The 27,523-nt window shown below is 38.3% G+C and overlaps 1 protein-coding gene across 1 annotated transcript; it reads left to right on the forward strand.

The window, feature by feature from the left end:
- On the forward strand, nucleotides 1-26,741 carry TMEM156 (transmembrane protein 156). Its single transcript, XM_082758910.1, has 8 exons — nucleotides 1-110; nucleotides 4,427-4,708; nucleotides 6,279-6,539; nucleotides 7,652-7,759; nucleotides 10,873-10,977; nucleotides 17,115-17,219; nucleotides 23,100-23,155; nucleotides 25,392-26,741. The coding sequence occupies exons 1-7, from the start codon at nucleotides 11-13 to the stop codon at nucleotides 23,102-23,104; spliced, it is 966 nt and encodes a 321-aa protein (XP_082615036.1). The 5' UTR covers nucleotides 1-10; the 3' UTR covers nucleotides 23,105-23,155; nucleotides 25,392-26,741.
- Nucleotides 26,742-27,523: the final 782 nt, after the last annotated feature.

The following is a 27,523-nucleotide window of genomic DNA, read 5'->3' on the forward strand; positions in this document are numbered from 1 at the left end:
CTTCAGTGGCATGTGCTTGATTTTGAGAAAATCAGAACTCTTCAGATTAGTACTGGGAGTACTTACCATGTTTATTTTATGCTTACCTGAATTTTTCAAAATCCATGAAGGTGAGTGATCAGCTTTTAAAAGAGCCTTTATTTATTCTAAACTCTATAGTTGAAAAGTTGACATGTGCTTTCCTGAAAGTGGTAGTTATGATATGGACTCATATGGACTTATATGGACTTTGTAAAACATAGAGATTGTTTTCTTTAGATTTTTAACCAGAGACTTAATTGTATGTGTTAATTTGGAAGGAGTTTGCCATTCATTTATGTACATAGCAAAAACGTTGTAACTATTTCCATGCAACTGTACTTTTACTATCTTCAGCATGAAGGTAGTATTTAAAATGCTTATGTTCTTCCATAGCAGCTACTCATGTCTTAAAAAATAACTTTTTTGAAATCCCTGTACTTAAATGCCTATAAATCTTTGTACAGTTACTTTCTGGTGTGAGATAGTGTTTATGCAAGAGATATGCAGTTGTAGCATGATAAAAATATTGGAGCCGAATAGGTGAATTTAGTGAAGCAAATCTTTTAACCCAAATCCCAGATACATATTGGTGGCCCTAAAGGTCAATGCTGTATTTAGGATGAATGCAAAATCTACATGTATAAGTAATGCATTCAGTGCTTTCTTAAAAATTCATAAATAAATTAATATTAAAACAGTTTTGTCACAGCTGTTCCTAAGTAAGCTTTTGTATAAGATAAATCTAATAAAAAAAAATAATCTCCTTGCCAAATGGTGTGTTCCTAGACATCACTGAATTATTTATGAAGCATAATTTTCTGCAAACAAATTAGTATCAAAGCATGCCCAGGTTACTTCCATGTACATTTTTATTTTCATTCACCAAAAAATGTAATTGTGACACTAACTAGATAATTTATAGATATTTATAGATTATAAACCAACACACTTGATAAGATGTCATAAGTTTCAAATGTTATAGAAACAATCATACAGTTTAAGATGTTGGAATAACTAATGTTTTACTTCCACTCAGAAGCAACCAAAGTACTTGCTATCACAGACCACACAAATAAGCAATGGCATGAATATTACCAGAAGAAAACATTGATATTACTGTCAAACATGAAAGAGTAATTGCATTTTTCCATTATATTTGCCCCAGATTATCCTTGGAGTTGCTTTATGCTGCAATAACATGATCCTTGCAAGTCTGATGTTGATGTATGGTCTTAATCACATTATGTCTAAAGTAAATTGTATACGAGCAGAACAGAGCACAGAATTATATTTGGAAAATCATGATCATTGTCGTATTTTGGATGTTCTAAAAACTATAGGACTGTATTACAATGTCTGAATTATGTGAGGAAGTAAACATGCTGAGCAATTTAATTTGAAATTCCAAGGAATTGGATTTTCTGGTTCACTGAAAATCTTCTGTTGGGAACTGGTTTTAATTCATATGTTGTAGCAAGCCTAAAATGTACAAAATTCCATTGCTGTAGCTGTTTCAGATTTCTGTCTACCACATGAGGCTGTGGACATTACTTCCCCACACAAATTTGCTGTCAGAAATCATCTCTGAGATGTGAAACATAGCCACTGCACCTTCTGATACAGGTGTTTCCTAAATAAGTGGTTGAGACCTAATCCTATTTTCTAAAATCACATTAAATCTGTGGGTGCTTCAGGTTTTTAATATAACATAAGTGAATCTTAGATTTTTTTATTATTATTATTATTATTTTTTTTACAGCAATTTTGGGGAAATGGAATTTGCAGAAAAATAAGACAAAAAAAATTATCATAAAGAACACAGTTCAGCGTTGCCAAAAGTGAAAAGTTTCTTTTAAATCTGTAAAGCAACCAGCCAGTTTTGGTCTCTGAAACTTTAAACTATGGTGCTTTAGAACAGGAACTTGTTGTCTTGGAGCCTGAGGCTCTCAGTCCCAGTCCTGTACAGTTTGGTAGGCTGTATCTTCTATAATCTCAGTTACGCATTCCCAAAGTTGTATAGAAGGCTTTGTATCTGCCACATTATGGGATTGCTACCATTTCTGTAAGAAAGTGATAAAAAATGTAATTTTAGACACTGCTGAATTGACTCAAAACAGGGCATCACAGATCAAATACAAAAAAAAAAAAAAAAGTTAAGCTAATCCAAAAGTGAAATACTTATGATTTTCTGAATGGAAACAAGTTATTTGTTTTTCTTTTAAATTCTATTTTTTTTTTTTCTGTGAATAATTTCATTTTAATTGAATTGGGTTTTCTATAGAAAACAAACAAACAAACCCAACTTGTAAATAGAGGTTTAGTAAAGGAATTTCATAGTCATAGCACTTAACATTAAGCATGTGAGTTACAGATTTTTGAATATAAAGCAGTTTCCTAGAGATGCTTTGCATGGTTTTGTCTCAGTGATCCTCATAATTCGTAAGGTTTTCTGCATTCATTTTTCTCAAAACCCTTTCCACATTTCCAGTGGTGCTTACATTTGGGAAGGGATGTTTCCTAATCCTGTACTGAACAGCAAAACTCTGGTACAGCTGTCTGTCTGCCACGTAATCCACTGGGAAAATCCCACCTATTTGCAGCCTGGCTTACTGTTCAGCAATGCATATTCTTCCCTGGAAAGCCCACAGTCCTGTGAGATGAGAGAATGTGAGGTTTAATGGTACTGAATGGCTTTCTCAGTAAAGATCTTTTGAGAGGAGAGTAATACCCTCCCTTACAGGACAGCATTAAAGGTTTTCCATTTGTTTAACATGCCTTTTACATACCTACAACCAACGCTAGGCAGCTCTTGAGCCTGTTTGCTCATGTGGAGCATGTAATGCAAAACGGAGTGACCATTGATAGACCACTGTCACAGCACAATCACTGGATTCACAAGTGCCAGTACAAATTCCTTGGTGAAAGGGGCACAGCAGGGAATTGCCATTAGCTGACCCTGAAAGCTGCAGCAGTGGTTTTAGACTAGTTGCCCAGATGCACCATGCCTTGCCAGGAGGGTAGAGTAAGCAGTTTTCTTCTGATGCTGGCTCATCTCCACGAAGGATCGCTGCCCAAAACACCCCCTTCAGCTGGAAGAATTGGGTCTCAAGAGCCTGCTCTGCTCCAGGTTGTGATGGTCAGATCAAAAACACTTGCGGGAAAATCTTGTGACTTTCTTAAGGGGAAGATCACAGCCTAGCTTTTCTCTTACCTACACATGCTATATTTTACATTTCAATGTATTACGTTTTATGCGTTTATGATATTCTAACGTGGTGTTAATAAAGCAAAAGTAACTGACTGTGGTGCTGGATTTCAGATTTTATTTCCGTATTCTGCCCAAAATCCCCCACTGAACTGTTTCTGAGGCAAGTCCGCTACGATGTGAGCACAGATGGCTGTTGAAACTGTCAGATTGCGGCTGAGTACTGGAGCAATCAAAGGCTGCGTTCCTGCCTCTACATAAGGATTTATGAACATATTATCCCAATTACTCATAATGAGTGGTAGATGCAAAATTTCCTTTTCAGAGATGCAAAGGTAACACCAGAATTGGAAGCTCAGCCAGAAAAATATGGGATAGCGCCACGTCGACACATGAGCCTGATTATTTGTGCTCATAAATACAGATTTCATGTTGGAGCCCCAGAAGTTTTTTACTCTTAAATTACTTTCATGCTGAAAAAATAGTTCAAGGTTAAGTCAAGTAAAAATACATGATTCATACAATAAAGCCTTACTCTAATGTGGAGGACAGCTAAAATAGCACTCGTTAATAATGAATACTATTTGGTTTTTGTCATTTGCTAGAATTGCATTAATGTGCTCCAGCTGCAGTAATTTGATACTGAAACTCAACTAACAGTAAAATTGGTTATAAGTAAGTTTCACGATTGAGTATCAGAGAGCAGGAAGGGTGTGGTTGGACAGACCAGCAGCATTTCTCTGTAGTTTCACTGTAAGGTTTCAATGTCACTGACAAGAAAGTTTTCATCCTCATTATAGCTTTTTTTTGCAGCATGATCACCCCGGTGTATGGCAACTGCACAATTCCAGGGCTGTGTTACCCTTTTCAAACATGAGCAGTTTCATCTTCTCTTTAAGTACAATGAAATCTGAACAACTCTGAAACAGGAATGAGACTAGAGATGACCACAAACGCAAGGTGGTACTGGAAGATATTCCATGTAGTTCAGCAATAAAATCCAGCATGTAGGCTAGAGGAATATTCTCTGCTTTCTTTCTCTCAGTTCATGATGCATTCACTATGCTGCTGTAATTCTCAAGAAAGAAAGTGCATCTCATTATATGATGGTTAAAGGATATGTTACGTGATACATAAACACTCATACTTGTCTATGTCCTTTGAGATGGTTTTGCTGATATGATACTCTTTGTTTTTCAGCTAACACTATCGTTGTATCGTGCATGGATACCTGTTCATTAAGTAACACCACTTTTCCACTTTGCACTTTTAACAATTCTTGCAAAAGATCACTGAAACAAAGAAGAGAAAACCAGACTATCTTGCTGAAGACCATTGTAAATCATTCCAGTTTCCAAAATAATCCATGTATTTGCCAATCATCTAGTAGGGAACAACAATCACATACTAAATACTTGGAATGTGAATCCAACAGAGATGTGGATGTTGATCATCAAGGATCAGGAGTGATAACTAAAAAAAGTAAGTAGGAAAAGCAAAATACTTCATTTGGAAGTAGTTAATTACAACATGCATGGTGTTTTTTTTTGGTGTTTGTTTTTTTTTTTTTTTTTTTTTTTTTTGGTATTCGAAAGACAATTATAACACGGTGCTGGTTCTCTATGGGCTTTTTAAGTTCTATGAACATTTTTTTTTGTCCTTAATAGCTTTTTTTTTTTTTTTTTTTTTTTTGCATTGCTACAAAATGCAGAGTTTATGCCAGATTCTCAGCAGAAAAACATAGGTAGCAAAATGCCAATTTGTTCTCTTTGAGGATCTTATGTAAAACCATGTGTGTGAGGGAGGGTTCATTATCTTCAGGGGGATCTGTATTGATCTGCAAGCAGGGTGCTGTGAGAAAAGAGTGCCTTATCCAGCAGCCACCTGGAATGTTTCTGTTGCAAATCTGACCTCTGTCATCTGTTTTTTATGAGCACTCTTATATCTCTCTTTGTTCTTTAACTCTTGCTGGGTTTTCCAAAATATTTCATTTATTTATAAAGAGTTGTACTTTTTGATGAGTTTTCTTGAAGAATTTGCTTTTAAAAGTCATTGTGGAACTCTGCTTGTTGATGGCTGATATGATGAAAGCAAGTATCTGAAGAACTAAATCAAAGATGCTAACAGTCTAGGTGGCAGCTACACAAGAAATAAAAGAAATAAGATAACATTTTTTCTGCTTATTGCCTGTGGTATCCGCAACTGTTTAGCATCAAAATGACTTTACCTGTTCTATGGAAGGCAGTACTGAGTAAGGACTGGCCCAGCAATATGAAAAAGAGTTCAGCAACCACCACAGCTTTTCAGAGCAGTAGCAGCATATTCCTTCTGTGCCTTATGCACTTGTCTCTGGAAATCTGGGGGAGAGGATGCTTCTGAATTTTGCTTTCCTAACATTGTCAGCAACAGGGGCAAGAGGCCAAGCCCTGAGCATAAGAAATGCAATTCTTTCCAAACTGCATCACTTTAGTAAAAAGTAGCTGTGTTTCCAAGCGTGGAAAATGCCAAAGCAAAAAGTATGTGGACAATCTCTGTTCTCATTTATACCTATATGACTAACACAACTGACACAGTCTCACCCACATGTATTTGTTAACATTCTGTGAGTCTCACAGCTTGTGGTTTGAAATGGAACAAAACCCTTCTGCAAGTGATAGCACAGAGGCTAGATGTGCACTTCAGATGTCTAGCATCATACAGCTTTTCCTGTTGTTGTTTTTCTTCATAGCACAATTTTTATCTGTGTTAGACAACAGCTGACAATGCAACAAAAATCTTAAAAGCTTTGAAGCTGGTAGTAAAGCAAAAAAAAAAAAAAAAAAAAAAGGCTATAATTTGCTAAGGAAAAATATTTTGTGTAGATAATCAATACTCCTCAGATCTGTTCAGAATGATTTTACATTTTATCCTTTTGTCCATTTTTATCATAGTCAGTAATGTAAAAAATTACTATTTGTTTTCACAAACGAGACAGAAAAAATATTTATCACTCCTTCTAAGAGTTGTCTTTTTTTGTCTGTCATTATATAACAGTTTTTGTTTTAATTTGTAGTTCCAAAAGAAAAAGGCTCATTGGAAGAACAGTCAGAAGATATTATTTATTTTTACAAATATTTTAATTTCACTATGCTTCATGCAAATGAAGAAGTAGAGGATAGTATCTTCTATATGCTGGAAATCCGCATCACCAACTCTACAGTCAGAGGAAGAAATGCAGCTGAGGAATACCTAAATCACTCCTGTCTAGTGGCCATGATTGACGACCAAAATGACTGCATAAATATTTCACTGCAGCTGGAGTCTTACGTGGAATGTAAGTTACAAAGGAGAGTCAGAAGGGAAATCAAACTCGGAAACAATTTGAATGTTTGAGAAAATCTCCAGTAGGCAGTTCTCTGCTCTCAGAAACCACTTGAAAGTATTTCACAGCAAAACAATGCAATTTTAATCATCCCATCGAAAAAGACCATCTTTAATAGTCATCTGACAGTTATAGTCAACTGTTTTGCTTTGCTTTTATTTTCCCTAGAAGCTAGAAAGCAAAACAAGTGTCTGTACATTTGGTTTGCTTTTTTTTTTTTTTTTTTTTTTTCCTCCACTTAATAATGACAGACTTACCAAATGCATATTTGAAAAAATCTAGAATTACTTTTTTTTTTTTTTTCCTCTTCCCTCCCCCCTAATGGCATACCCTGCTATCTTGGAGGTAAATTAAACAATTTCAGTTAACTTCGCAGCTAGAAGGACCAGAAGACAGGTTTGACTTTTCCTAATGTCCAGCTGCAATATCCTATGTTCAGCCTGACTTAAAAGAGAAATATTCAACTGAGCTAGGCTTAGTTTTCCCAGAGGACAAACCGTCAGCTTTTCAAGTTTCACTTTGTGCTGCAGGAGATTGCCTGATCACAATCAGGGCTTCCAGTACATATATGCAACACTTCCCATCAGGGAATTGGTGAATTACATGTATATTACATTCATTTAGTTTTATATGGCAAATACATTTTATGCTGTAACTTTGATGGAAAAGAATAAGTGGTTTTGAGTTGGCTAAGGCAGTGTAAAATAATTCCAGGGAAAATCCTCTTTAAGAGAGGGCAGATTATGTCTTGGTTTTTGTTTGTTTGTTTATTTGTTTGTTTTTAATAAGTAGGCCTTTCTATGATACTAGTATAGTTTTTAACTTTTTCAGACATGGAGAGACAGATACAAATGAAAATGAAACTAAATTCTGGTTGGAAAACTCAGTTGCAAACAACAAAGAAGGCTGAAAGAGAAAGGCACAACCTTATGTTTTGTTTAAATTTTCATCTGTGGGGATAGGCATAGTTAAAGAAAATATCAAGACAAATTATTCTGATTTTTTTTTTCTTTTCTGTCAGTGTTTTCCTGCTTTATTTAATCTCTCCTACTTTTTCTGGACAGATCCAATGTGCATGGTGAAGATCATTTGGCTCAGTATGATTCTAGTCATTATTGTGTTTACTATTTCAATTGTCATCTACAAAATTGTTTATGAAAATGGACAAAACTGTAAGTAACAAAAAGTTAATCTACATGAATTTAAATTTCTACACAATGAAATATCTACTATAAGGAAGCTGTTGATTATTAATGTGGTTCAGACAACAGTATTTTAATTGTAATATGATAGGAGTTTCTTAGAGAGGAACTGGAATACTCAGATGATTGATGCTATCCCCTTTCACCTTGGAATTGTGGATGCAAATCCAGCTTGTTGGTGGTAAATGAAGTATGTTTTTTTTTTTTTGACAGATGCTTGGTGGCCTATGATCTTTAGTCCAATGAACTTCTGGTTTCAGAGTCATTTCAGTAGATAAAGTGATTACAGTTGAGCCTTGATGAAGATCTTAAGCAGAAATGCCAATGACAATAGAAATAGATAGAAATACCCTTTCCTTCCTGAAGATGATTCATCTAGGTCATGGTCAAGCAAAGTCAGGGGTTAGATATGAGAGAGACACTCAGCTGTCTGTCCCAAAAACTGGTCATCTGAATTCACAGTGGGGGTGCAATACCACACAGGTCAACCAAGCAGTGCTTTCTTAGTCCTAGAGCTGAATTAAGCTCAGATAACATTTCTTTTCTGTGCTGTTATTTTAGCAAATAAAATATTGTTGTGATTTCTGAAACAGCACTGTTTGACTACTCCAAGTGATAAAAAAGTAACTTTGCTATGGAAGAACTTGTCCTTACTTCAGAGACTGAAACAATTGTTTGTGCATAATGCATTCACCACCCAAAACAGGCTCTTCCTATGCAATTCACTTGGAATAGAGGCTGAAATCAGGGTTTGCAGTATTTCTTCTAGCAATATTCAATGGGGAAAGCAACAATAAACGTGTAGGAGTACCATAAGCATGAGACTGTTGAGCAACCGAGATAAAGTCCTCTGTGCAAAAACAGTGTAGAAAATTGACCTTGTCAGCTGCTGGTCTTCATTTTTCATCAGAAGTCAGAGGTAGGTGGTACAGGGAGCAAACTCCCTTTCATCAATGTGAAACGAGTGTTACTTAACCTGCTACCTGGGGTAATAGCTTTCAGATGCTTTTCGCAGCAATTTCCTGAGACTTTCTGCCCGTTTCAGCCCTGAGTGGGTAGAAAGCCTCTGGAGAACCAGCATTTAGTTGCTATTACCAGACAGCTGTCCATTCCCCTTGTAGTCCAGAGCTGCAGAACAAAGACCTTCATCACAGGGGTAATGAAAAAATGATAAGCTACATCCATTCCCGTGATCATCCTAATTGTATCCACAAGTAGTTTAGTAATGAAAGAGCAATAAAAGTTTAGATTTAGTCATGACTGAACAGAAGGCAGAAGGATGCCTACACTCAAGATGTTTCTGTGATTTTTAAAAATGTAAATATTTTATGCATTTATTTTTAATCAATTAAGCGAAACAGTTGCTTAAAATGACATGTCTGTTGCACCCCCTCCAAATAAGAAAAGAAACTCCTTATCAGAGTATCTTGATTGAATAGCATGATCTTTTACTTATTGATAGAACAAAAGTCTGAGTCCTATTTTATGTACATAAGGATCACACAAACTGTAAAATAGGTCTTTATAAGTGGGCCATTAACTACTCTAGTTTGAAGGACTTTCACTTGCAATTTGAAAGCTTCCATAAATGTCACGAGTGAGATTTTCTATGCTTTGAGTCATAACATCTCATTTTAATGCAGAACCATTAGTAGTGATGAGTAACGATTTTACTGCCTTTATCCTTAAACATAGTTTTTCTATTAAATGCAAGCTTTTCAGAATTGTTGTGGACACAAGCAGGGAGGAAAAGATGCCCTTTTTGGGCTTCTGATTTCTGATTTACTTCTAGAATATGTTTACTGTTCATAGAGGAATAGTATTTTCATTACTTAAATTTACTATATATAACATCATATACAACAGCAGTATCTTAGTGGCAAAAAGATAAGCACATAAAAATTAGATTTAAGGGTTTTATTTCTTGCATGTATATATTAATAAAAAGTCTACATGCTGCTTTTTTTTTTTTTTTTTTCTATGGTGCCTAAAGAATCTGACAGAATATAATGTGCCTAAACTATGTGCCTAAAACAGCTGCTTAGAATTTTTACAGTCATAATTCAGTTAGTAGTTTTCCTCTCTATTTCTGAGCACTAGTGAAAGCTGGTAAGAAATATGGAATTATTCATTTCCTCTCGAGACCTTCCAAGACTTTCTGCTAGGCAGACTCTGAGACTCTCTGAAACATTAATGAAGTTATTTCCAAGAGTGCATAAAATAAAATATCCAAATAAACTTTGAGGAGGTTACAACTGATCCATGTCAAGGAAACTAAATTAGAAATTAGTCCTTTTGCCTTTACTCTCCCACTCTTGTCTTACAGCCAGTTCTAGAGCTTCTTTTGACATTAACTGTTAGAGCACATACTTAAGGCTTCAGCATATTAGCTCTCACCTGGGTATTCATAAAAACATCATGACCTAAATAATGCTAATTTAATGAATTTTTTAGAGATGATTTTTTTTTTCCTGGCATTCTCAAAAGAAAAAAACCTCAGTTCTGTTGTGTAAAAGTGGGGCAAGTCTGCTGTCAGAAGCTGAGTCTTGAGCTGCTGTCACTGTAGCAGAGTGCCATGGAGAGAGCAGCAGGATGATGGAAAGCACTGGGTGCTGAGGGCAGTCAGAGGTGTTCAACCCAGCTCTATCTTCTCTCAGTGGTGTAGAGCTTGTTCTGGTACTGTGCTCCCAAAGATAAACACTACACACTTGCAAAGAAGCTGTCGGCTTCCTAGGGAGCCAGTACACTTCATCTTTGCTATTCCACAGTCAGAAGCATGACTCCAAACCTGTACCAGAGCATGCATGTTTGCTTTTTTTATAATCTTCCAAAGTCTGCTTGAGTTACATGCTATAGAGAAGGAAAGAATAATTTGAAAAGGGCAAAAATGGAGCCATAAAATGCCATTTGGGAAAATATAAAACATCTGACCCCAGGTTTTCCTCCTGACCTTACTTCAAAACCTTCCTGTTTCTTCAGGGAAAGTGTTAAACGATTTAGGCATAAGGGCTGTACCAGCTTTCCTTCTAATGAGTGCTGTATGTATTTCTATAGCTGAGGATATCTCATTTTGTTTAAAACAGATTGTAAACACAGAGGAGCAGCAGCAGTTTATACTATTCAAAGCAAAAAAGATTCCAGACATGCAACAACAACCATTTCTCCTACTAAAATTCATCTTTTTCCTGGTAAGTAATATACAAGTAAAATAAAAACCTAACAAATTTGTGAAGCCTGGGGAGTTCAAGAAAGTCCTTTTAAGACTTTCCTGTCAAAGGATGCTTCAGTTTTGTTTCAGCGTTACCTTGATCCTACACAAATTTGATCTGGCTTATGTTATGGATACATATTTCTATCGGAAATAAATATTTCTCACAGTGAAACTCCACAAAGACTTATATAAGTGGGAATGCTTCTCTCAGTCTTCCAAATGTTTTCCATTAAGGACTTTGCTGTTGTTTTCTTTTACCTTCTTTTACTTTTTGGTGACCTTGTGTTCCACATTTGAATTCTGGCAGGTGAGTGCTTTGTGTGTGTAAGAGAAGTGTACAAAGCTGTACATACATTTATGTATGCTCTATGTGTTTTTGGCTTGACAAAATCTGCTAGCAAAGAATGGAATGGACAGTTGTAGGAGGACTCAGGGAATGGCTCAGCTGGCATTCAGTAGGATATTGCTAGAAAAAAATCCCAACAAAGTACAATTTAATAGTTTCAGGTAGGTATTAAAATGCGATCTTTTGAGAGTATAATGTGGCTAGCCCAGATAAATTAAGAGGCATGACTAAACTCCAAGTTTTGGTTGCAGAAATTAGAATTTGATCATAAATGTTTGTGTGAGGGGAAATCATCAGATACAGCTCTGAATGTTACTGATATTGCCGGAAAAGTCATATGCTTCAATAAATGCCATGGGTTCTGGTTTCACAAAGGGAGCTCTGGCTTTTTAAATATTAACATGAACATGAAGAATAATAGCTTTGAATGGAAAAAACAAAAGAAACAAACAAACAAAAAAACACAAAACACCACCAACAAAAATCTCCCTCCAAAACAAGAATATCTACAAAGCCAGCAAATGAAATAAATGGTTTTAAATTTGTCTAGGTTTGGTTACCTTGCTTTTTGTCTTGTCAATTCCTTGAGAATTAGAGGAGGCTTGATAATTTCCATCTACTATTCAATAACTCACAGCATTTCAATTTTACCTAGAAAAGAGTGAGTAGCTAGCTCCCCGTCTGTCTGAACTCTCCTGGGAGTACAATTTATGCTACTCAGTTTTAGAGTGCTGGCTACCTCTAAGATTTTATTTAAGGTCTAAGATATTTATGAGCTCATTATTTTCATCCCCCAGGAAAGGAATTATCTCTCTGCCACCTTTTGTCTTTAGTAGCTTCACTAATACCATAACTATTTTATCAGCATGTTCACAATGACATCTTTAATGTTGTATATCCAAAGGCATTTTTGATGATGAAGTTTTATGGAAATTCAAATCTAGTTTTACTATGCTGAAGAGAACAGGAATCACATATTGGTCTGTTATTCTTACTTCTGTGTTCCTCCTGCTTCAACCTATCAGTTTAACCCAGAAAGATGCTTAGTTGTAACTGCAATAATGGACCTTATTCTAATCTGATATTCATTGATTTCACACATCATTGGTCCAATCAATCCAGTCAATTTCCTGATTTATACTAATAGAATTAAAAGTAGAATCAAGACCATATGAAAAATGTTTACTTTTTTTTTTTTTTTTTTTTTTTTTTTTTTTTTTTCCAGTTCCTAAGTTTAAGATTTGCTACTGTGATAGTAGATTATAAATAGCAATTACTTATTCAACAACCATTGGTAGTATTGTAATTATCATTAGTGTACAGCTTGGAATCTCTGAACACGACATTGAGGTGCACTGAAGACAATACAGCCATTCTGGAAACACTGCAATGAGGATAAATAACTGTATATGTAAGTCAGTGTGACAGTATCTCATATAGATGAAAAGATATACAAGGTATTTCCCAAAGGTTAGTCAAAGTTCAGAAAGTTTGAGGAGAGAAAAAGAAGGAAGCCTGCACTTTGAGAATAAGAATGTTTTCCTACATAGGCTCAGTAAATTAGTGGCGCAATATCACTGTGGTCCCACAAATAGATAATTTACAGCATGTATGCTGCTCTTGTGAAACTGTGAGTGTCTCTGCATCCACAAATTACCATCATCCAGTCCAGTGGCCTTTCTTCCAAGGAGGAGAGGAGGAGAAATCTACAGTAAATTCTCTAGGGTAGGATTAAAATTACAACCTTCCAACTTTAGAAATTCACGGTACTATGAATGATTAGGCACATACAGTGGAAATAGAGAAGCTTTAAAGCATTCTGGTCATAAACGTTGACTGTATCATGTCTGTGCAGTTACGCTAAAAAAAAAAAAGTGTGTGAGAGCATGTACAGAGCTGTACAGTGCATGTTTTCTAGACTTTAGATCTGTTTCTGCCATTACATTTATGTAAAATAGTCCTTTGAGTGGTTTGGATTGACAAAACACAGTTGCCCTTTAGTGCAGCCACAAGAGAAGGGAAAGAGAACAAGATGCTTTTTCATCAGTGCAAGAAATATGTCTTCTTTAAGCAGCTGACCTGTATTTCCAGACACAGAGGATTTTCATATCAAATAGGACTTGCTAGTGTAGTTTGTGGAAAATAAACCAAAGGTGAAAAATCTACTCCTTGCTTTGTGTTCATCACAGAGAATGTCAGGGAGATTTCCACATCAGAGGCTTTTATTGCAAGACTTTCTTTTCTCAAACTGAAGAGCCAGTTGAAGAGATTTTGGAACAACTTAATAAATTAATAATAGCAATTATAAGGACTAGATAGTATTCCCCAAAGTGATTTAAAAGAGCTTTGATAGAAATTGCTAAACTGTCACATAGCTCACTGCTTAAATCGCCTTGGTTCCAGTGAAATGGAAGGTAGCTCTATTTACATTGCTCTTTTCCTTAACCCACTTTCCCTAAACCACTTAAATACCCTTTCCACTACTAGGAACTGATTAAGTATAGCTATTCTTATATGACTGTATCCTAAAAAAAATAACTCCTGGGAACATGGCAGATGCTGGGAGCAGGCCAGCGTCTATGAACTATACATTACACTGTTCAAAAAAAAAGAAAAATATTGCACAAGAAAAATAAAGTGCATAAATGAGTGCTTTTGGTAGCTATGAGTGAATCTGCCTAGCAGACCTTTTCATACTGGAAGTTTCATTAATGTAAGTATGTGGGTTATAAGATGCAGTGTGAATTTATATCGCTACAAGTTTACCACTATAAATTCCCATCTAGACCTTATTTCTGTAGCATAAAAATTACTTTCCTTATTTATTTTTGTCCTGTTTTGAAAGCAGCATAAGGTCTGTTGGAAAGAAAAACCCTGTTCCCACTCCTATTCTAGAATGGGACTGTGCAGACATGCAATCGTATTGTTAATATCATCATATTACTACTCTATAGTCTATGTGAGCAACCTTAGTTCTGACATAATGCCTTCTATATTGCTGAAATTGTGTATTACTTCTCTTGTTTTCAGTAATACTCCATTGGCTCAAAGTAATCATTTGGTTCATTACATTTTGGGATACAAATACAAGATTCCCTGACTCGTCTGGCTCACAGTAATGCAAAGTTAATTCTGATGTATTTGAGTATGTTTTCTTCTGATTATCTTATGATGCTCTTGGCTTTCAACTGTATCAAATTAATATTCATATTGCATTTGCTGGAACAGATTTTGAACATATCCTATTCATGGTATCGAGTATTCTGTAGACTGTATTTGTTGAAGCACTAACATATTTAATTAAGATTTCAATAGACTGTGAATTACAAGATGAATTTTGTATGTTCATATCTATGCTACTTACCTGGAATCTTAGACTTACTTATACCTTTTTTCTAATGAAAATGAATGTAGCCCAGAGTCAGCAAATATGCAGAGCACCTGGCTACTCTGTGGCCTGCTGAGTTCTCTGTTAGCAAAGACCTGAATTGGGGTTTTGGCCTTGACCCCCAGCAGCAATGGTTGTCTTCCCACAGACCAGCAGCCATTCCTGATACAGCAGCAGACACCCATCCCCATGGGTCGGGCTGGGACACATGGTCAGCAGTTGATACGGCTTTTGCTACTGCGAAGGTGTTTTGTGTTTCTCCTAGAGGAAAGGTTAAATTTGAGTATCTGGTTTGACTCAATTGGTTCAGGCTAAGAGAAATGCAGAAGTAGAAAAATAGCTTAGATGCTGGAAGCAAAGGGAAATAGCTACAGTTCTCAGATACAGAAATTTTGGACTTTCCAGTAACATGAAAAGTGGGGTAGCTTGGTTAAAACACATGCTTTAAATTGCTAAAAGACCTGCAGCCACTAAGCAATTGGGTGGTAACTTCATGACTCATCCTGAAAGAAGAATGTTATGGGATCACGGTGACAACCAAGACTCAGAGAATAAAACCTCAGGGTTTCTGGCCTGCTGTTGTTTTCTGGACTGTTTAGACTTTGTGACATCCATAGCATCTGATATAAGTGCGCTTGACAACTATAATTTGCACATAAGAAACAATAAGACAAATTTCCCCTCAGTCATTTGAGTTCCTATATTGTTTTCTATGCTACCCTATTAAAATAATAGTTCCTGACCTAGAAGATTAGAAGTGGGCCAAATTCTGCCATATCTTGATGTACTGCTACAGCTTCAGGTTAGTTGACAGGTTGGAAATAGGCCCAGTCCCTGTCTCAGCAGTGTCAGGGCTGGCATCTCAATGAATGCAGACTCAGTCCTCCTTGTGTTCTGTGGCACCTGCTCTTTTTAGCAAAGAGGACAGGCAGGACGCATCCTCTACAGCACCAAATATGTGCAGAGCCAAGAAAGGAGAAATTTGTTTAATCTCGGCTAAATGAACCATCACATATTTTATTCTGATCCTTCCTAGTTAGTTCTTGACATAGCTGTATAGTTGTCTCTGCCTCTGCAACGTAGATGAATAATGCTGAGAACAGCAAAGCTTGTCACGGTGTTCAGTATTCAACACAGACGTACGTGTTTCTAAGATGCAATGTTTCCAGAGAAAAATGTGAAGCCTAATTACCACTTTGGGTCTTTTGCTGTTTCAGAAGGGAGAATAAAATCTATGGGAGACAGGTAATTTTAAGGAGCTTTTTATAGCCCCTGTATGCTTTCAGTAGAGCACTGATACATGAGGGGCAATTTCTCTGCTCCGTTTGCATGCATGCAGAGCAGCCTTACACATGGGCTCCAAAGGGAATATCAGCCTTCGTTCCCATTCTCTTCAGGTTCAGCCTGAGGGTGGAATATGACCCACTGCTATTTTTAAACCTACCCAAGTTTTGTTTTAACTTTGTCTTTCATACTCAGCTGCTTAATCACCAAGATCCAAACCCCATTTGTTAACTGCATTTGTAAAGGAGAGAAGCCAAGTTGATATCGAAAGTGGGGAAAGGATACGGCTAAATATAAATGGCACGGTTCTTCCTCTTGTTATGAACTCAGGAGAAATCTATCTGTAGGTTAACAGAAGTTATGGATGGTCAGGGACAGGGTGGATCTGGAGTTGAAATGCTGTGTGTTCTACTGTAGTTCTTTGAAAAATGCATTGCATCAAAATGTCATTAGCCTGGCATCTCTACTTCTATGTTTCCTAACGTGTATCTCAGCAGGACACCATGTCTGCGTGTCAGCGTGCTAACGGCATCGCCATATCTCTGCCTGTTTCTGAAGTGCATGCTCTCATCTCTGTTAAGTGCTGTACAACCCCCAGTTACTCTCCCTGTGTGTATGGCAAGTTATCTGAGGCACACCGTCTGGGCCATCCTTATGTGAGAATGAATTGGGAAGTTCACGCTCTGAATTTCACTTGGTTCTGCTTAACTGGCCACCTGTAGCTTTTCGTGTTCTGGAGACCCTTAGTTATCCCCATATTTGCATGCTTTTGCATTTTCACTGCTAGTAGACTTTTTGAGAGCAATTTAGTGGCCTACCCTCAAGCTGTTTTCCATGAAGTCTTAGGATCAATGTATTGTAGTCTGGCTAGTGCCAAGAGGAAGTGAAAGACCAGAACGTGGTTAGTACTTGCAGGACTCCCTGATGTGTATCTGCACCTATAGGCACTGAAATCCCATTGAAAACTGGCTGTGCACCTCTGTCTCGCATTCAGATATCTCTCAGTGATCTTCAAACCTGCATATTCAAAGCGTAACCCTCTGCAGATCTATTTGTTTTTTAGCAGTGTGGATAAAAATATTTTACCTTTTCCTAGTGAAGACCAACAAACAACAGGTTCCACTTACCACACAGGCCAGGAAGATACTGCCCATAATTCCTGAACAAGAACATGGTCATCTGAGTGCATCAGCTGTAGAAGGTAAGTAAATACCTTGCAACTGTCAGATTTTTGTTTGTTTGTTTGTTTGTTTAGCCTCATATTTTCAGAATTAGGGACAAGCAATATCTGCTCAAAATAAATTACGACTTCTTCTAGCCAAACATATGAGATGACAAACTGGAAAATGTGTTTTGTGAGAGCTAGATGGCAAGAAAACAAAATCAATTTTCCTTCTGGTACCAAGAGTGACCTATAAACTAATCTGTTAGCCTTTTACACCCTGTGTGCCCCTGAAGGCAGTCCTGCTAATTCTGACACTATTTTTCTGGTGCAGAACAGCAAGTCCTAGACTTCAGCATTGTGCTGACATTTGTTTCTGACAAGAGCAGAAGAAAGAAGCAATTTTCAGATGATCTCTGAAGAGAATCATGTGTTTGAAATAAATAGTTGACTGGTAAAATTCACAAAATAAAAGAAAATAATTGCTCTGTTATTACACCAGCCAGAATAAGTGACAAGAAGTTGGCTTCAGCTTGGAACTAAAACTAGTACGCCACTTCTAGCTTTCTTCAGCCATACTGTACTCCAGTCATTGTTTCAGGAAGTCCAGATGTAATGAAACAAGTTGGAAGAGAAATGTACAGTAAGAGATACCTCTTCCTGGCAATACTTGTAATGCCTTGAAGCAGATTACTCAAATAAGTGAAAAAAACACAATAATTTTTCAGTTGCATACTTGGGGTTATGGCTATTTGCATAGATTCATATTATTGCACATGGTGAGTTTTTTAGGCTGAAAACACAAGAAGTCCTTCTCTACATATATTTAAACTGGATGGAGTTTTATTGAAAATGCAGTATCATATCATATTATCCTTTTAATATGTTAAAAAGTTGATGTATGGTTTGGTTTTTGTGCCTCACATGGACCCATAAACAGTGAGGTTGTGTGTTGACAGCAGAGCTAAAGAAGCAATTTGGAACAGTGTTGTTGGCAAAAGGTGAGGTACTTTCACAATAAATTAATAATTGAGCTAGGCTATTGTTTGGCTTCTGAGAGAGACGAGCTGTGTTACGGGACAGCATATTGTCATAATTAAAAATGCTGACAGCTTTTTAATGGCACCCACTCATAGATCTTACGAGGACTTGCAAAGATGGAAAGTTGGCATTGTTACCATCCTAAAACAAGGCTATCAGGAGGCAGAGAAAGATAACTTGACTTGGGAAGTCAGTGACATAGGCAACAGCAGTTCTCAGATCATCTATGTTCATCTGTTTGCCGTTTGGATGTCATGAGCTTTCTCAGAGCCCCATCAACCTCTCTGTAGGACACCTTCCTTTCTTCAGGGACTTCTCCCATCCACTTCAGTACAAGCCCTCTTCTTTTTCTGATAGGTGTGAAATATCTTGCAGGTAGTATCTTCCTGGCCCCCCCGTCTGCCATGTACCTGCCCACCTTAATTGTTCCCTGTGAAGACAGGCAGCGTTTACTCTTGGGTTAGAAATAGGCATTTCTGAGGTTGCAATGGCATGTATTACTGAGGGGTTGGGTACTCAGTAGTGTTCACTGCCTCATTTATCCTGTATAATGGTTGACCAGTAGCAAACTGTGTCTGTCCAGGATATTGGCTTCACCAAAACTCATCTTTTAGAAGCAGGAAGCAAAATGCTGTGGTCCACTCCCATGCAAATTTAACTTCAGTGTTCCTGGAAATGGGAGTAACCATTCAGACTGACCTGCTAGTACTCCTTTGGCTGTTATTGTATTGCATGTTATGTATTAAAGGGTAAAAAGGAGAGATGGAGCAGCTTTGCGGATTTTTTGATTGCTTTGTGAGGTAATATCTGTGATTCAGGACACTTTGGGATGAAGTAATCCATTTGCTTAAACTCTGGGCCTGTCAGTGAAAGATGAGGTGTCCTGAGAAACCCCAAATATCTTGTGCCAGTGCTGTGCTGCACTGAAGCAGGCTTGTTTTCCTGGGCATAACACAATCTTCTGTCAGAACCGCTGCTGGCAGTGAGGTGAAATGGATGTGATGCTTGGGATTAATGCTTGATAGTATTTTAATGTTACGTAACATTGTGTGGAAAGATTATTAAAGGGTGGGGCTGGAGAAGGACTAACTTGTGCCTGGAGAGACAAGAACTTAGATCTAGATCTTGCCTTTCATTGCAACTGGGTTTTGAATAATATTTCTCACAGGAATACTGTCTCAAAGCTAAATACTTTGCAGAACCAACAGAGGCACTTTCTGTTTAGTCTTGCTTCATTTCCTGCAAAGAAACACTTCCCCCTTCCTCCAAAAGGGTCAGATTCAGCTCCTTGCTACCCGTGCTTGTGGGTGGCTAAGCAGATGACAGCGCTGCAGGGACAGCCTACAGGACAGCTTGCTGGCTGGAGGACCTTTGGGTTACTTCATCTGTGGAAGGAGGCTGCGATCTACTTGAGCCATGAGTGCTAGGGTCATCTGTATTAAGTCAGCCCAGGCTGTCAGCTGAGTTCTCTTGGCTTGACCAGGACATCTCTTCCTCTTCTTTGTAGAGGAGCACATTTGAAAATGCTTTGGCTGTTGAGGTGGGCTTCAGGCAAGCCACTTGTCTTTGAGTCATGCTTTTCCTGATTTCCAGGTAGCCTCATTTGTGCTCGTTGAAAACATTAACCACAGCCCAGCACAGAATGTTTATCTGATTCTTCTGAGGTTAGCTATGCAGCGGTGCAGTAGGTGTAACAGCAGCTACGAGAGGGAGGAAGAGGAAGGCTCGCTCTTCTCACCATGAGCTGGAGAACCTGCTGGTGGCCTCAGCAACATCCCTTAGCCTGGGGCTCATAGGCAACACATTGCCTGAACGACTCCAAAGCATTGTTTGTAGCCACAGAAAATTAGCAAGTTAAAATCCAGACTAGACAGGAGAGCAAAGCATAAGGCACATTACTCTCTCATTGGCCATTGTGCTATAAAGTATTTGTCTTGCAAATAGATGGAGGCAGATAAAGAGTTGATGACACATTGCTGCTTTCTGCTGAGTTTTTTGTTTTATGTCAGGAAATAGTCTTCATTTTGTTTGTTAAGGATTCAGAAATAAACAATCCTTATTTTTAACAAACAACATTGCATTCTGTAAGTTTTTAAGGTGAGAAATACGAGGGGACTTTTTGTAGTTTCCTGTACCTCAGTATCTCTGAGAGTTCTGAAATGAACTTTTAATATGATTGATTTTTCAATCAGAAGTAGCCTATAGTTAGCCACAAACTAGACTTTACTGCTTTTAAACCTAGTAGGAGAAGACCTAATCCAAAATGTAGTGAAGGCAGGAGTGGGTCTCTCTGTTAGCATCATTAAACTTCGTTCATGACAAGCATATATTACATAAAGTAACTAAAAATAAGGGTGATCTTCTCCTGAATGCCTAAAAAACAAAACGAAGACTGGCAGTATGATAGTAACCAACGAACAGCAAGTAATGGTGCGTGCATTTCTGTGCACACATACACCAACAGGCACACAAATAAAAATTCACCATCTTCTGTACCCATACAGCTTTGGCAAAGGAGAATCTTTTCAGTAGAGGTCACTTGAATATCTCTGTGTATTTTCAGGGAAAATATGATTATTACATGTGAGTGCTAAACTTCAGAATCCCTCTCTGTTTCTGCCATCTTTCATTAAACAGCCACATTAGCAACTGTCCTGGAAAAAATGAATGAGCCAAATCTCTCAGCTGCTTTAAGACAGTTCTCTGTTTATGCACGACAGCTGTAGATGTTTTTCCTTAGTGCTGTCAAGCGGTGACATAAGAATTACTGCAGATTTCAGGGCTGCTTTTATTTGGTTAGAAAGCATGAACATTTTATTCAGGGCAAATATTTGCGTGAGGAGGTAGTGCTGTTCAGGGGACAGCCTGCTAGAATAAAGCTCTGGAGACCCAACTTTTTTTTGTCTCTGCCCATGACTCCTCATTACTAATTGCACCATGGTAATCACAGTTTATCCCAGCTAAAACAAAGAGACTGTGTTGTGCTTTTAACTTATGAAGCACTACTTGCATCAAACGGTACTTTTAACTTATAGAGCTCTACTTACATCAACTATTATTTTTAGCAGCTCTAAAATGCTGTGAGATGTATATCTGGGTCTGCTGCTTTATTTATTTATTTATATTTCTGAAGCGTCAGCAGCGAATATCCTCCTTGTGATAAATGGAAAGACAGAAACTTGAAGCTGCACTGCTAGCAAGAAATCTGGAAGAGCAGATCAGAAGAATAAATACTGAATTTATGTATGAAAGCTAGGCGACCAGCTCCCTTTCCCTGAAGAAAATAGCATGGCAAACCATAGGAAGGCTAACATTTCTGAATGCACTGGGTTCAATGGCACTTCCTTCAAACAGTGGACGCAAAGAATTATTGCAGTAAGGAATAAAAGTGGGCAAGTGTCAAATCACTATTCCCATTAAAACAACCCTATGTCTTTATGCCTTTAATGTTGTTTTAAAACAGACTATCCAAAGGGCATTCAGCAAGATGATTTTGCTGATGGTTAGCCCTGAAATCACTGTTAAGTAGGAAAGGTTTTGGTTAAACTTATCCTTTGAGGCTGAAGCAAGCACGTCCCAAGGAGCAACTTCTCTCCAGTTCTGCCCTTGGTGGTGGTCTGTCCTTCCCCTGTGGTGGGGCCGTGTGGAGTCCAGGCAGACTGGTGCAGGACTTGCTGGGCTTTTCTGTACCACAGATGCACTTCAGCCTTACAGTGATCAGGGCAGAGTAATAACCACATGTGTTATGGCATGAAGAGTACCTGTGAGCCCTCCCCTATAGTATTTCTGTCCTTTGTCCTTCCAGGCAGCATTGTGTTCTCCAAATCAAAAGGAGCATTAAGAGATTTCATGGGTGACTAAGGACAGAACAGAGTTCTGCCTTATTGGGGGACCTTAGAGACAGACACAGAACTGACAGCTTTGGGATGAAGTGCTGCCATGTTATAAGGAAATAAAGGAAAGAAAAGAAGGAAGAATAAATAAGAGCAAGAGAGAAAGAAAAAGAAGGAAGAGAAAGAAAAAGGAAAATAAAGAAAGAACAGAGGAATAGGAAGGAAGGAAGGAAGGAAGGAAGGAAGGAAGGAAGGAAGGAAGGAAGGAAGGAAGGAAGGAAGAAGGAAAAGAAAGAAAAGAAAGAAAGAAAGGAGAAGCAAAAAAAAAAAAAAAAAAAAAAAGGAAAAGGGAAAGAAAAAAGAGAAAAGAAAAAAAAAAGAAAAAGAAAGGAAGAAAAGGAAAGAAAGAAGGGAGAGGGAAAACTCCATGTCTTACAGCCTACAGTGGTGGACTTGTTGTTGTTGTTGTTGTGGTAGTAAAAACTGTCCAGTGTCACGCTCTGAGCTGCTGTTGGATCAAATTCCCACAAATTGGTCACTGTTACCTCAAACACTTTATTTACTACATCAGTCTTTTTGACAGTCAGTTCCCCAAGGACAAGATGAAATAACCTTAATGTCCTCCCTCCCATTAATTCTCTTAATAAAAGTGGTTGAGGTGTCAAAGGCTGCATAAAAGCTAATGAAAGTTCCACATCAGCAATTGCCAACAATTTTTAGTGCACTTCCCTTTGCCATCGGCATCTCCATCTCTCTTTGTGAAGAGCTTTCAGATCCTCGAATACGTAAGGTGCTTCACGGCTCTGTACTTCTTCCTGAGTGGCAGTGTAGCTGTACAGTTAAACAAGACAAGTTGGCCTCTCAGTGAATGCATAATTTAAGGCACAATCTTATCTTCAGGTGAAATGGATTATAAAATTGGAGCATAAGGTAGATGACAGGTAACTGACAGGGACGATGCACTGGGGAAGAACGTGTATGGCTGAAAGGATGAGAACCTCTTTCGCAGAAAATAGAATTGATGCCTCCCTTTCCTCTCTTGCAGTCTAAAAGCACACAGACACACCACCTCCCGTGTGGGCTGGTCGGCACAAGAGCTCAGTAAGTAACTGTGTGTATGAGCCTTATTCCTATCCAGCTACGTTCAAAGTCTCCTTACTGCTGTCATTTTCTAAGGATGCCCTCCACTTGCAATGTAGAAAGTTAGTAGTACAACGTCTGCTCTAATACCATGCTAATAGCCAATTCAGTGCTGGTCCACCTAGGGAATTACCTGGGTTTGGGCTCAGACCCCTTCTGCTGTCCTGAAGAGGCCTCAAATACCATCAGTACAGGATCTAGTAGCATAAACAGAAAGGGCAACTAAAAATATTTTTGCTTTTCCTTACGTGATCATGGCATTACAAAAATGTTTTCCTATTTCAAAGAACGCCTCTGTGGTGTGTCTTCAAGCGAGACACCCACACAAACAGCAGAAGATAGTAATTATGCAGGGGAAACAGTGGCACCGACAGTTCAAAGCATTCTAGCAAAGGCACACAGCAAGTGTGCGCAGGAGCGAGAGCAAGATTAGTTAGGGCGTTTTTGTAAATCATATGTCTGTAAAGAACAGTAGCTGCAATTTCAGATTTGTGGGATCCTCCCAGTTATCCTGTTGATGCTTTTTTCTGGAAAACATCACGTTGGTTCTCTGAAGTGATAGATAGATGCGCTGTGGTCAATGTCACAATAACATTGGGTGTGAAGGTGCTGAAGGCAGAAGTTCCAGCCAGCCACATCTGGATTTGACAGTTGGCCATTTTTATAAGCTGTCATTTTTTACGCTTTCATGAATTTCTGTAGATAACTATGAATAAAGGGGTTTTGCATGCAGCTTTAAATTCTTTTGAGGACTGCATGCAGTCTCTCAATTATATATTTATTTTTAAAATATCACAAAAGATAATTCCTCCACTGTTCCTGCTTCCATAATAGATTCAAGTCTTAATCACACATTGAATCTAAAACTCCCCTTAGTTGGGAAACAGCTCACAGAATCAGATGGCTGAGTACGTTCCAGGGTACTTGGCACGATTATTGGTCTCTGCTTAAAATGCATACCAGGATTCGTTTCATTCCAAACCAGACACTCAGAGGGTTTTGAAGGGAAGCACTCCCGCCTGCTTGCAGAACTGGACTGTAATGGGTGCTGCACAGGCTGTTTAAAACCTCTGTTCCATTAGCTGGCATCAATTTTTGATGCATTGTATCCTGCCTACACTTGTCATTTTCTAGCTCGCTTTGGCAGCTGCTGCCTCCAGTATGATTTCACAGCCAAAGAAACACTTCTTATCCCAGTTCTTATGATGTAAAGGAGAAGGGAAACAGATGTTGTTATTCGGCCCTCAGCTACACGAACTACCAGAATGGGTGAAAGCTGCATTTGCTTTTTTACTCAGTGGGAGAATAAGGACTAAAGAAATGCTGTACTTTTTTCCCCCCAGAATTGTATAGTTCATTATTTCCAAATTTATCCTGCTGTAAATGAGTGTACTACATGAAATGAATGAAATTGGGCACAGGTTTGCAAATTCTTCCTTACAGCTGGTGGTTTGGATTGTTCTATTTTATTTTTTATTTTTAACTTTCATTAAGATAATTTAGCTTATCTTGGTTGAGCTGCAGTAAGACCTTTTAATACCCCAAATTTACTTCTGAACTCTCTGCTGCAGATAGATCAGTTCACAAAGAGACATCCAGGAGCTGACACAGTGTAAGAGTGTGGAAAGGAGGCAGGTGTCACACAAAACTCCTCTCCCCTCATCCAGCTGCTGGGAGGGAAGAAAAGAGACTGAAGCCTGCTCAGTTATTTCAAAGAAAGAGATTGGTCACAGCCTACCTTTACAGGAGAGTTCCTGAGAACTCTGTGGAGATGGAGACACTGCAGAAATCAGCTGGAGACACTTCAGGGACATCCCTCCTGGCTCACTTTAGCTGGGTGCACATGGCCAGTGCTTTAGAGGGGTGCGTGCTGCCAAGCTTCCCCGAAAGCAAGGTGCAATGTTTCTTGCTCAGGTTCCTTTACCACAGTCTTGTGGGGCAGGTACCTACAGCACCACCCTATTGGCAGGTATCATTTGCAGGCCTTTAGCTCCAAACTGGGGTACATCCTGTTTTTTCTACTATTTAATTATTTTTTATTTTTTTTTCCTTCCATGGGAGAAGAAAATTAGTTATTGTAAAAGTTAAAAGAAGCATAGACTTGTGAATTACATTGCAATGACATTTAAAGTAAAGTAGAAAATACTGCTGCCTAACCTTCTCTTATTTCTGATAGCCATGTTTTCTCTTGTTTCAGGTGGCGCCACATGACGTACAGTTCCAACTGCATGAAAGGAGAAACATAATACACCACAGGAGAAAGCATATCCATTTCCAGTCTGGGGAGCTCTGTTATCCCGTCTTCTCATAAGAATGCCAACTGTGCAGTTTAGTTGAGAAGCTTCATTTTATCTATCAGGACTACCTGGTATTAAGAAAATATGAATAATGGACAAACACATTTTGCTGTAGAATCAACTTCAGTAGGAAATTATAGATTTCCCATCTATTTTCTGTTCATTCAGGATTTAATGCTTAATCATAAGGCTGTGAGATAATCCTCGCAATAATTTATTTTTCCAGCTGGGAAGAAATTTATCTTCTCCATAGGATAAAATCCTGACTGAAGGTAGAAATGAACCTATATTTTCATGAAATGAACACAGTTTTCAGCCTTTTTAATGCTCTAGGTGACTAAGATGCTTAAGAGAGAATTTCTGGCTGGTGAGGAAAGTGGCCAAAGGAATAGAGAAGGAGGGAATTCTGCAGTATGTTTTAATTTCTGCAGTAAACCAGAATGACACTCATAAATTCTGCAACATCTTGGTGGATAAAGAAGAAAAATGTGGAAAAAAATTATACATTTGGCTTCGATCCACTAAATCATTATTGTTATTATTTTTTTTATAACTCATTAAGGCACCAAATGGGTTTTATACTCTTTGATAAATTGAGTTTCCATCTTTTGTATTAGCTTAGGTCATTAGTATTCAGACTCATTATCTCCTGGAACTTTTCCTTACTTTCCATTTATCGCTGCTCCTCTGAGTGTAGTGGAGCTGTTTGGGCTGAGCAGGGTCCCAAACTCATTCGGTGCTAACCCATTATTTGTGGGTACAATCTGACCATAAATTACTAGGCAGAGACAGAAATTGCAGAGCTAGGACTTCAGACTCCCTTGTGCTAAATCCATCAGGATGAACAGATTGTAAACTGCCCATTGCAAATATGATATGCAGCAATTTAGCATCATGTTAATACTTCATAACCTCCATCCCTTACATTTATATAGCTTTTCCCTCCTGAAGCTTTCTGAAATTGCTTATCCAGTCATTACACTGCACCAAGCAGTTCAGATGTAATAGGAATAGTTGTGAACATTAGCTTCTGAGTGATTTGAAACCATATGGAATGTTTAAAATTTAGTTGGATAAATTGAAAGCATTTGTTTCTACTGTTTGCTACCATCTTTTATAAAAAAACAAACAAACAGACAAGGAAAATGCTGTCTTTCTTGATTTGGGGGCTTTTGAGGCTTTATTACTTGCCTATGGTAATAACGTAAGGCTTTTCAGAAATGGCTTTTTAATGCATCCTATAAAATAAACCTCTCACACTATTTATTATTATTTTTTTTCATACCTTACTGTAAAACCACACCTTACAGATGGAAGCAAAATACCTATCTCAAACCACTGTAGAATTGCTAAGGCCATTTCAGCCAGTGTGTAAATGCTTCAGATGATGGCACTATCTATCACTCGTTCCCTTCAGTAATCCAGGGATCTCGGTAGCAGGGACAGCCTTGCTCCTTGTGACCCCGATTTAATTTCCTTTCTCCCGTAATTTAATTCTATTTCTCTTGTTGCTTGTAACTCCCCCTTTTCTTTTCCTTGGATGGCTGAACTGTAACTATAACCCCCAGTCATCCCCCAGCTTCCCAGGTATTTGGTCTCACTACCTTGGAAATTTGCATCTTCTGAGTTACCTCTGCAAAACACCAACAACAAGTAGAACCAAGAGGCTCTTACAAGCCTTTAATCTCTGTTGAGTAGAGCTTACCATGTCCTGCAAGCAAGATCCAAGCCACAGGGAAGCACGGCCTCTCAGCCTCTCATGGGGCAGCTCCTCCAGCACCAGCCTGGTGCCCCTCTGCTGAGCTCACCCCAGTTCACTGACATGTTTCTTGTACTGGGGAGTCCCAAGCCAGATGCAGTGCTGGAGTCGTGGTCTCCTGCATGCCCAGGTGGATAATCGACTCTCTCATCCACCTGGCAGTGCTCCTTTTACTGCAGCTGAGGAGGCTGTCGGCCTGCTTTCTGCCCGGGCATGCTGCTGGCTCATGCCTGAATTGCTCCTCACCATGGCCCTGAGGTCCTTTGTAGCAGA

The sequence above is a fragment of the Aythya marila genome, assembly GCF_965140915.1.
Source record: "Aythya marila genome assembly, chromosome: 4".
NCBI classification, from domain to species: domain Eukaryota; kingdom Metazoa; phylum Chordata; class Aves; order Anseriformes; family Anatidae; genus Aythya; species Aythya marila.

Coding starts and splice junctions, on each gene's coding strand:
- TMEM156 (XM_082758910.1), top strand. CDS start 11: ATGTGCTTGATTTTGAGAAAATCAGAACTCTTCAGATTAGTACTGGGA. Junction 111..4,426: donor ATTTTTCAAAATCCATGAAG/GTGAGTGATCAG, acceptor TTTGTTTTTCAG/CTAACACTATCGTTGTATCG. Junction 4,709..6,278: donor AGGAGTGATAACTAAAAAAA/GTAAGTAGGAAA, acceptor TTTAATTTGTAG/TTCCAAAAGAAAAAGGCTCA.